At 41.5% G+C, this 11,693-nt stretch overlaps 1 protein-coding gene across 3 annotated transcripts in view; it reads left to right on the top strand.

The window, feature by feature from the left end:
* The first annotated feature begins 1,458 nt into the window (after positions 1-1,458).
* The window catches only part of LOC119965230 (pro-neuregulin-2, membrane-bound isoform-like), an 885,803-nt gene continuing 875,568 nt past the window's right edge, over positions 1,459-11,693 (top strand). The window contains exon 1 of one of the 3 annotated variants that reach the window (XM_038795698.1): positions 1,459-2,521. In XM_038795698.1, the coding sequence (XP_038651626.1) occupies positions 1,930-2,521 (592 nt within the window). In that variant the 5' untranslated portion in view covers positions 1,459-1,929. The remainder of the gene's footprint in view (positions 2,522-11,693) is intronic. The other 2 variants (XM_038795699.1, XM_038795701.1) reach the window with 2 other exon arrangements.

The following is an 11,693-nucleotide window of genomic DNA, read 5'->3' as shown; positions in this document are numbered from 1 at the left end:
GTACCCTTTCATAGAATTTCACAGGTTTCATAGACTTCATAGAATCCTAAAGGACAGAAGGAGACCCTTTGGCCCATCGCGTCTGCACCGGTCCTCTGAAACTCTAAAAGAGCACCCTGCCTCGGCCCAATCCCCCATCCAATCCCCATATCCCCACCTAACCTTTAGACACGAAGGGAAAATATAGCATGACCAATCCACCTAACATGCACATCTTTGGAATGTGGGAGGAAACAGGAACACCTGGAGGAAACCCATGCAGACATGGGGAGAATGTGCAGACTCCGCACAGTCACCCAAGGTTGGAATCGAACTTGGGCCCCTAGTGCTGTGAGGCAACAGTGCTAACCACTGTGCCATCAAAGACACAATCTTAGACCTGAAATGACACCTGTAATGCCAGAAATATGGGTGGCAACAGAATTTTGAGGCCATAAACTCTCACTCTAGGTGACTCGTCGACTAGGTGGCTAGTGCGTGGTGCAGAATGATGCCAACTGCACAGGTTTAATTTGTGCTCCAACTGAGGTAGACTCTGGGCCTGCCTCCTCACTTTGCTTCTGAGAATGGATAGCAATGTTAAAGCACCACGAAGTAGAAGGCAATGGCTCGGGATGAAGCATCAGCAGACAATGAACCAAGCACCTCCTTTGAAAAGGACACCAGTGAATGAAACACCCTCTCCATCACCAGCACACTGGAGAAGGGTTGTTTTTTTGGGGGTGGTATGTGTGGGGTGGGGAGGATGGCGTAATGTGGTTGTAGATGTGTTTTCAGGACTCCTATCATTTGCTGGGGAAACACTTTGCTTTGCAAACGCCAATTTCAACTCAGGCGCTGGGAGTCGCTGTGCATGACCAAAACACTTGACTGGTGGTCTGCAGTCATCAGCTGTGTAACGTATCAAATCTCAGCTACATACTACATTGTGAAATTTAATAGTACACATTTTCATTAAAGCAATCGTAATCTGAGACTGAACAAACACACACATACTGTAAATGTAAAGTCATTGCCACCTGTACAAAATAAGTGTACAGTATTTTCACGTGGTCAGTGACAAAATACTCTCTCTACCTGTGCTTTGCAGATGGTCTGTTGCATTTCCTATCGCTCCTCCTATTCCTATCCAGGTTGTTTTCTGCACCTAGAATCGCGGTTTCTGTACAGAATAGGTGTGCAGGCAGCAGAGAAGATCCTCATACCCAGAGGTCTGTAGCACGAAGTGGATGTGATCAGAATGCATCCACGTTGTGAATAGATAAGGGCAGAAATAAATATACGTGAGGATAAATGACCATTTCATATGCAGAGGCGCTGGGTCCTGGGCGGGACAGGCGATCATAATCATTAAACGTCTTTCCTTGTCTCTGCCTGCCCCCCTCCCCCCCAAAAAAAAGACCCGTTAACTGTTTCAATGCAAAGCCTTTGATCTGGTTATCTTCTGAGGGAATGAGAGGTGTTTATCTGAGCCTCAGAGAGAGCGCTCGACTGGAACAGCGAATGTGAGACACATCTAAACGATTGGCCGCCACTGATTTGAGAGATAGATTTGTGGAATATGCAAGCTTCGATCCTGGCAAATTAGTCCCCCCCCCGCCCCCCAACCTCCCGTTTAGTTACCATAGCGACGGCATTTTCAACATCATTTGAACTTGGTTAACAGAGCTGGGAATGAGAAGGGCGATGTGCTAAGTAAGGTGTTGGGGATGTATCTCAGTGGGAGGTAGGGGGACTGACTGCGCCTGCTGCTAAATGACACGCACGGCATTGCGATGGAGCCGCTGTTCCTCACGGATGATGGTAAGTGCACTGGGGTTAAATGGATAGGAAAAGTGGATTTTGTTGATATTTGCCAGCCGATGCGGTGGCAGGTTTAGGGCAGCAGTACAGCGTTACGCCGTTTCCGGTTCCGAGCGGTGTCTCCCCATGCAAACACCCAAATGCCATGGACACTTACGCAAGATCTCTTCTTGCTCATCAGCCGTGCAACTCGAGGCGGCTTTGCAGTGCACTTTGCCAGAAGTCTGCCTCCTGCCAAGCCCAGCCCGGCCCGGCCCGGCCCCGCTCCACCTCAGTGCAGCCGAGCGGCGGGCGTGCACCACCTCCACCATGAGGCTTGGTGCTGTCCACTTCGCCATGCTGCTCGCCGTCCGCCTGTCGTCTGCCTGCTATCCCCCCAGCTTAGATTCTTTGCAGGACCAAGCTTACCGCTCGGCGGTGGTGATCGAGGGCAAGGTGCAGTCAGTCCCAAACAACGCCACCGAGCCCTACAGTGTTAATGTCAAAGTGTTGGACGTGTGGCCAGTCAATAGCGGGGGACTGGAGAGAGACCAGCTCATCACCATCGGGGACTTCGGATCGGAAGAACCATGCATCAAAGTCGAGACGAACGAGAAATATATATTTTTCATGGACCCAACAGATGAACCGTTAGTATTCAAGACATCATTTGCTCCACTAGACACAGGCGGAAAGAATCTAAAAAAAGATGTTGGGAGGATCTTGTGTGAGGACTGCGGTAAGTTCTCTCTCTCATATTTTGCTAATACGTGTTGGAATTGTTTTTTTTGTGTGAGGCATTATGACAGCTTCCATTGCACAGTAAGTGACTGCAGGTTGCCTTAACCTCCAGCACTGGGGGGTGGGGACGGTTCCCTTCATTGATAACAAACAGGATGAGGCGGTTATTTGGGCTGGAATATCAAGGAGCTTCGTGTTGGCGGGCGTTTTTTTTTTCTGTTTGGTCATCATTCCTGCGTGTTGGTGTTATGTCGATTCAATGACTGTGTGAAAACTTTACCACAATCTCCTTGGTATATTTTGGCTCCGGCCAAGACTTTTTCATGCGAATCAGTGCTTCGAAAAGTGTGGGGGAAAAAAATAGCCCGTTCCCTCACGCCTGGTTTAGCCTTTTTGAAGGAAGGGCTACTTTTCCATTTGATAAGTTTTACAATGAATGACGTCTGGGATTTTGACACCTTTTTTTGTTTGTTGGTAAGTGCCCTGTGCAAGCTGCAGATTGCGAGCTTTATGAGTTAGCTTTTAACAAGACTGCATCTGGCATTTCTATCCGTTGTTTATCATTATGCAGGTGGGCGCCTCAAGAGCGCTGAATGGACCGTGAGCATTTCAAAATGTAGCACATCACTGTGTCCAGAGGAAATTAGCAATTGGTGATGGGGAGGGAGGGGGGGGGGGGGGGGAGGAACAGTCTCCAACTATTGCACAAGGGCGGGAAAAATATTGGTGCAATCCTGCTTTGTGGATTTAGTTTGGTGCCGTGCAGTTCGAGATAATAAAGGGACTTTAGGGACGTTTCGTTGGAGCCGCTTGCATGGTCAGAGGCAGGTTGTAATCCGGTAGTTTAAAAAAACACACACAAGTGCTCAGTGAATTTATTGCAGGGGCTTCTTGTATTTGTTTTAGCAGCCTTCCCCTCTTCCACGCGTACATTTATGATCGTTCTTTAGAAAGACGATTTTTAAAAACTTTGCATTGTTCCCGGCGTTTACGGACGTTATTTTCACCTTTTTTTCCAAAGTGTTCTCTGTGTTACTTTTTAGATACGGTAATTATCTCATCTTAAATCACAAAATGGAGCAGAGATACTTAGAGCCAGCCATTTAGGTCAATCTAAGGTTGGCTTTGCACGCCAGTCGACTGCATTTCATTGGTCCAGTTTTAACGTTATCATCATACTGGGTACCCATGCACTCAATGAATGGAGTTAATACCTTAGAGGGAGCTCTGATGCTGTATTTTGTCACACACCACATTAATTTTCTCTAAAACCTATCTCCTTGTCCAGGTGCCCCATTTTTGGGTTATAATTGGCTGAACATATATATCAGGGTTAAGAGGACTGGAAGAATGTAGTTTCTCGGTTTTAATCATAGGAGCAAATCTTTCTGTGATCGTCTTGTATTTAGGTAACCTTTTTAATACGACAAACATGTTTATCATTGAACTACTGAATACATCTTCACAATGCAGTCTGTTGTTCTGCAATGAATATTCTACATTTTCTCGACCGTGTTAAAAGAAAACCTGGAATTGTTGGCCCTTGGATGATGCTGACTTCATGTTGGATGACAGTTAGCCTTATGAATTCTAGTTGTGCTCAACTAATATGAAAAATATAGTGTTGTTAACCATGTGTTAGTACATTTACGCATGGTGGATATCGTGTTGTTATAATATGTAGTCTGTATTGCTAAAAAATGTGTATGTTTGTGTGCAAGATTTGATAATAGCTGGTTGATATAATCAGGTTTGAATGAAAATGAAATGAAAATCGCTTATTGTCACAAGTTCACCTGTTCAAGGAGGCTGGTATGGGAATTGAACCCGTGCGCTGGCCTGCCTGGGTCTGCTTTAAAAGCCAGCTATTTAACCCACTGGGCTAAATCCACCCCTTTCCTAGTGTTCATTGTCAAATTTCCAATTGTTAGTAGTAATATGTTCTAATTTACATGACCAAGGCTAGCCTTTACATACATGTGTGCATTTTTACAGCTTAAAGGCCATGCCAGGTTCAGCAAATCCCTTAAAGTCATTATTCAGCACTCAGACAATCATTAATCACTTTTAAAAAGTAAAACAGATATATATAGTGATAATTAACCCATGCTGGCTAATTAACAATACCTCTAGATTTTAAATAAAAACTTCTTTATATTCTTTCACAGGATGTGGGCATCACTGGCAAGGTCAGCAGGTGTCCTATCCTCAAAAGCACCTTGAACGGAATGGCTTGTTTGACAATTGCAGAGGGGCAATTAAGAGTCAACCACATTGCTGTGGGTCTGGAGTCTCATGTAGACCAGACCAGGTTAGGACAGACAGCAGATTTCCTTCCCTAATGATATTAGTGAACCAGATGGGTTTTTACAATAATCAATGGTAGTTTCATGGTCACCAATACTGAGACTAGCTGACAATTCCATGTTTTTTTAATTGAATTTAAATCCCACCAGCTGCCGTGGTGTGATGTCCGGAGAGCAGTAGCCTGGGCCTCTGGATTACTGGTCCACTGATATTACCACTACACCACTGTCTCCCCAGAATCCTCTTCACATTTGTCTTCTTGGTTTGTCAAATGGCAGTGGGAGATGAATCTTCAAATCTTTCATAATCATCATCTCCTTCGAAGGTCAGACAGCTGTAAAATCAGTGACAATTTTAAAATTATGTGTTGCATTAGAAAAGCTACATAACACAAAGCATCTCGGAAACCTTGAGGTGATATGACTGGAACTGGCAAACCACATTCAATCAGCCCTCAAAAGCTTAATTTTGTAAATATTTCTTCCGGATAGTAAATGCTATGCACTTTGTTGAGGGTAACACCTTGGAGCAGTTTTTGATCTTGATGGTGTGAGCTAGCTAAATTAATATCAAGCGGTGTGCCTTCAACTGAATGTGTAAATTCAACCCCCTCACTTGGTCAATCAGTAACTACTCCCAAGCTCGATTTTCTGCTGCCACAAGAATTGTTTCAAAATAATATACTGATGATTCTTTAACTATTCAGCAGTGTATATCTTGCACAAACATTTTGAAGAAAAAAACCAAGTAGCGCAATACAAATCCACCTTTATGCATTGGGCAGAATTGTCTTTTTGCCAGCCTGTGTCCTCGGGTAAGTGCAGACATTACGTTCTTCAAATGCCATTTCTTAGAATAGCACTTTATTGGTAAGTATTTTGAGCATCTGACAAAGGCACTGACATATAATCATATAAAATGCCATGAAGTGCTCTTGTGCTTTCTTATCTCAAGGTTGTGCCACTGTGATCAAAATATGTTGTTGTTGGGTCCTGTTTAAATAATTAATTCAGTCGATTCTTGTTAAGTTGTGGGCAATTTTCTTCATCTGTCACTTTCCTTATTAACATTAGCCATGTTTTAATTGTGGACGACACTTTTTAAATTTACTTCAGGGTGACAGACTTGTGGTAATGCTAAACATATGTTTCCGATTTTTTTTCCTTTTGGCACAACTGTTTTCTCCAAAGCATCTTGTCAAGGTTGTTAACTGCCAAGGTTTATTTTCTTGCTCTGCAAATCATTTTCCATACAAAAATGTGATAAAATTGGTAGATCTGAAAATGTGCTCCCAACCTTTCTCACTCCTCTGGTCCACAGCAAGCTTTGATGGGTCACTTTTGGAGTCTTACAAAATGTGAGCTGAAAAGATGTTAAAATGAACAATATTTAGCTGTTCTTTAATGGGCAACAGTGCTGACATTAGCACGATAACAAGAGATCTCTATTTCAGGTTGCTTTGAATATGTTTTCCAATTAGTTTAGATAACTTCCCATTTCAAGCCAACTGACAGTTTTCGTAAAGGTTCAAATAAACTCTTCAGATTGTGTTTATGCTGGCTATTTAACTATGTTAAATTTGCTGTTTGGATACTCTTAGCCTATTGAATAAATGGACAGATTACATTCTATTTAAAATTACAATCAACCCATCAAGTTTTATAGTTGTCGAATCTTTTTCTTGATGAATCATAATAACCTCTTCTACCGAATTTAATTTGTGAGTTCGTTTGTTGAAAGTTGCTTGCGAGCTTCCAATTCAAGGTGCTGCACAGGGCCCACATGACTGGGACGAGGATGAGTAGGTTCTTTGGGGGTGAAGACAGGTGCGTCAGGTGTTCGGGGAGTCCAGCGAACCATGCCCATATGTTCTGGGCATGCCCGGCACTGGAGGAGTTCTGGAAGGGGGTGGCGAGGACGGTGTCAAGGGTGGTGGGATCCAGGGTCAAGCCAGGATGGGGACTCGCGATTTTTGGGGTTGGGGTGGAGCCGGGAGTGCAGGAGGCGAAAGAGGCCGGTGTGCTGGCCTTTGCGTCCCTAGTAGCCCGGCGAAGGATCTTGCTACAATGGAAGGATGCGAGGCCCCCAAGCGTGGAGACCTGGATCAATGACATGGCGGGTTTTTATTAAGCTAGAGAAGGTCAAATTCGCCCTGAGAGGATCGGTACAAGGGTTCTTTAGGCGGTGGCAACCTTTCCTCGACTTTTTGGCTCAACGATAGGGTACTGGGACAGTAGCAGCAGCAACCCGGGGGGGGAGGGGGGTGAAGGGGGAGGAAAAAGGTGGGGGGGGGGGCGATGACTATGTTTGTTTATTTAATTTGAATTTATTTTTAAGTTCTCTGGTTGGGGGGGTGGGGGGATATGATACATGCATTGATACGGTCTGGGGGGTGTTACAGTTGTTATGGGTTATTTTGTTGCATTTCATTGGTTGTTGTTATATTTTATATTTTCTGTAAAAAATTCCAATAAAAATTATTTAAAAAAAAAAGAAAGTTGCTTGCGAGCTAAAATGTTATTTCCAGCTTAGACCAGTGGGGAGCTAGTTTAAAACCTTTACTGTGGGTTTCTGCTACTGTGCTTGTCAGCTCCTGATTTTACAGCACTGGCTGGCCATTCAGTCCAAATAGTGCCTGCCAGTAGTTGTGCTCCACATGACCCTCCTTCAACTTTATTTTGTCTAACTCAATCAACATAACCTTCTATTTTCCCCCCCTCATTATTTATCTAACTTTTCCTGAAATGCATCTGTCATTTGTCTCATTTTTCGATGGAGCAACAAATTCTACATTCTAAGCTCTGGGTAAATAAATTTCTCCTGAATTCCAAAGTTTATTTATTTATTTATTTATTTTATATTTGTGGTTTCTGGTGATTCTCACAAGTGGTCACCCCCTTCGCTATGTCTACCTTATCAAACTCTTCCATAATATTAGACATTATCAGATCACCTTCAGGCTGCCCTTTTCTCATAGTAGGTGATGCTGGCATAGTTACTGGACTAGTAATCCAGAGGCTAATGCTCTGGGGACATGGGCTCAAATCTCATCATAACAGTTGGTGGAACTTAAGTTCAGTTAATAAATGAATTTGGAATTAAAAGCTGGTCTTAGTAATGGTGACAATTAAACTATCATTGTTTGTTATAAAACTCCACCAGGATCACTCATGTCTGAGCAAGCAACTCAATTCAAGGGAAATTAGGTAAGGGCAACAAATGCTGGCCTTAATACTGACACTCCGATCCCATGAAAGAATTAAAAAAAAGTCTGAACTGACTCAATTGTCCATGAGAGATAGTGGCTGGTATTCTCTGATTGTTGCGATTCACTTTTCCCGCTGGCAGCGCACCCATGCCCGCAGGTTCCCGGCGGCATGGGGAGGTTAAAGACCAAGTACCATTCACAAGTGGTGGGAGTATAAAATTACGCTGCCAGTGAACAGTACGCCGCTGAGAAACACGTGGCTAGGGAATCCCGCCCATTATCTCAGTATAATATAATCTCTGTAAATCCTCTTACACCATCTTCACTTTCTCCATTTCCATTTTATAGTAACCAGAACTGTTCATAGAAAGGTTCTGCGCAAGTTTAACATAATCTCTCTGCTTTTCAACTCGTCCCTTCAAAAAACAACCCCAATGTTTTGCTATGTATTGCGCTGTTAACCTCTACCACTATTTTAGTGATTTTGTACCTGTACCCTTGACCCATCTGCTGGTCTGTGCAACTTGGATTTTCAGTTTCCAAGGAGGATGTCATCCCGTACCAGCCTCCCCAGACAGGCGCCGGAATGTGGCGACTAGGGGCTTTTCACAGTAACTTCATTGAAGCCTACTCGTGACAATAAGCGATTTTCATTTTTTTCATTTCATCTCTATTCTTCCTACTAAAATGCATCCATTTTCATGTATCTATATTGACGGTAATAAACTTTCAAAATGGGTGGAGAATAAATGTTTTGTTTTGTTGCAGCCTTCTCAGTGTTGCCAATACCCTCTATTTGGTGTCAGCCACAAATTTTGAAATTATAAATAGATTCCCAAGTCTTAATAGTTTATATGAATGACAAATAACAATTGTCCCAGCACAAATCCTTATGGAATACTACTTTTCATCTTTTGCCGATCTGAGTAACTATCCTCAATAATCTGTTTTATGCTTTGTAGCTTGTTGTTTATTCATTCCACAATGTGTCCTTGACACGACATGCTCTGATCTTAGTCATGAATCAGTTCTCAAAAGCATTTTGAAAATCTATAGGAGACCATAAGACATAGGAGCAGAATAAGGCCATTCGGCCCATTAAGTCTGCTCCACCATTCAATCATGGCTGATATGTTTCTCATCCCCATTCTCCTGCCTACTCCCCATAACCCCTGATCGCCTGATATATATATATTACATCTATTGCATTACCCGTGTCTACGTTATTCTTTCTTCAAAAAATTCAATGGAGTTGATCAAGCAGGAATTTTACTTTTCAGATGCATGCTGACTGCACTTCATTATATTTTCATTTTCTAGATGCTTTATTATTACATCTTTGAATTTTAATTTATGCTTTTTAAAGCATGCTTCTGCTATACGTGCCCAACTTCTTTCGAAACGACCAGGACACGTCATGTGAACAGGACAAAATTGTGGGCTGACTGGTGAGAAACACAAGACCTTATATGCATCATTTTGATTGATCTTTATATTGTACTGCAATCTTTTGCAAAACAGATAAAAAGTGAAGCTTAAACGTCAAAAAGGTGTTTGTTTTGATCGGGGTTGGGCTGCAGCAATTAGCAATATATGTCGATTTAAATGTCAAGTTTTTTGCAAGAATTTTTTGACTTGGTCTGTTAATATTCCGACAGTTGTAGATGGTTAATGATATAGCTTGGATCACAAAACAATTACAAGATTCAGCGGGAAGGTTTGGATTTGTTCCAACATTGATTGTTGAAGAAATTATTAATATTGATAGCATTGACCTAATATTGCCAGTTTTGTTCACTGTGCTAAGTTTTATTCAGAGAAGTGTTTCTAGTTTAAAGAAAATGTTAGAAGCTTCACTGATTATTTTATATTTTCAGACAATATGTTCTGAAAAGGGTGGTGCTGAAACAGTTTAATTTATAAATAGGTGTATGATTTCAATTTTAGTTCTGTACCTTGATTTCTGTGATTTGAAAGGAAATCTCTCACAGTTTAAGTTTGCCTTGAGTATCCATAAATGTGCAAAGAGAAATCACAAGTTGATAGAACTCTGTGTATCGTGCAATATTTGCTGATTTTAGACATAGAAACCACAGAAAGCTTGTCCTTTCATATGTATCAGCTAGTCCCCAGTTTCCAGGCTTAATTGAAATGTATCAAACAGCGTTAAATGTGTTTAGATAATTTTCTGACTTCATGCCTTGTCTAGGAACATTCCCTGCCAGAGCATATTTGGGAAATTTAAGTGTGCACTGCATGATTTTCTGACCAGCGAAGTTAATGAATGGAAAGTCATGCCCACATCCATGTGCTCTGCAAGGCACTCTGCTGTGTGAAACAAAGGCGAGCTGCACTAAAAAGTGGTAACACAGGTGGGCATGTTTATTTGGTCAGAAAAACAAGATTATACAAGGTAATTTAAAGGAGTTAGAAAACCCGCTTTCAAAAAAAGTGAATTGTACTTGAATTCCTTGTCCTTTGTGTTTTCTATGTGTATATTTAGATGCTTACTTGAAATGAAAAATGAAAATCGCTTATTGTCACGAGTAGGCTTCAATGAAGTTACTGTGAAATTTAATATGTAAATATTTGCATGAATTGCAAAACAGCAATGTACAATTGCACTTTTCATCGTTTTCCTTGGAATGTTTTTACCAGTTTGAGTGAAAAAATAAACATCAATGCAATTCTCTTCGAAATTGCTAAACCTGACATTGCCTCTCGGCAGTGAAAACTAATGTTATGCCAATATGGTTAACAGTGCATTGTCAATGAAAGAAACGTTAGCTTTTCGTACAGGTAACCAATAAATACAGTATTATGTTGAATATTTCATACACACTTTCTAAAGACCTTCCTAATAAAGGCATGGTAAATACATTTGCTGAAGAAAGGAACAAAACCACACTTAAAAACCGTGTGCTATGCAAGCCAAGTAGGAAGCTGTGGTCTGGATTTTTGTGGGGTTATGAAGACTTGCAGACTTCAAAAATGATGGGCGGGACATGAATGTGGAAGTGCTGCCCCCATTTCCGACAGATGAAATTTGTACCAACAAGGGAAAGGGGCTGAGCATCATTTGCCCTGGAGGGAAACCCAAACTCACTAGATTGATTTGAACTTAGTGTTGAGGTCAACCAGACACCATTTTGGCTGTTGCAAGGCCAACCCACAATCTGGAAGTTATAAATTGATGGGAGTAGAAATAAATACTTTTGTAGGGAGGATTAATCTGTTACAACTGTCATGACCTGAAATCTTTTAAATGCCCTATGCTTTATTTGTTAATAAGAAACAGCTGTTACTGAGAGTTTTTTAAATCTCTGGTGGGCTGCTTTTATTGACAGGCCATCTCTACAGTTTAGAAAAAAAATCAATAGTATATTGTCATGCAGTTTCAATCAACTTCTCTGTTGATATTTACCCAAGGACTATTATTGTATCAGTTTGAATGCTTGGCAGAGTTTCAAAAGCTACAATGATCTCATCAGGGGGTTTTGAGTTCACTGTTTGATTGGCAGTTTAAATGAGCCATTTAAGAATTAGCTGTGGACTCTGAATATAAGTTTGTTCTATTGTATGAGATTTGGGATTTAAAAGCTTTGAATAGATTTAATGAATCCATCACACCAACGAATGTATTAGATTGTTAGGA

The sequence above is a fragment of the Scyliorhinus canicula genome, chromosome 4, assembly GCF_902713615.1.
Source record: "Scyliorhinus canicula chromosome 4, sScyCan1.1, whole genome shotgun sequence".
NCBI classification, from domain to species: domain Eukaryota; kingdom Metazoa; phylum Chordata; class Chondrichthyes; order Carcharhiniformes; family Scyliorhinidae; genus Scyliorhinus; species Scyliorhinus canicula.
Note: the sequence above shows the minus strand (reverse complement) of the source record. Positions and strands in the feature narration are given on the sequence as shown.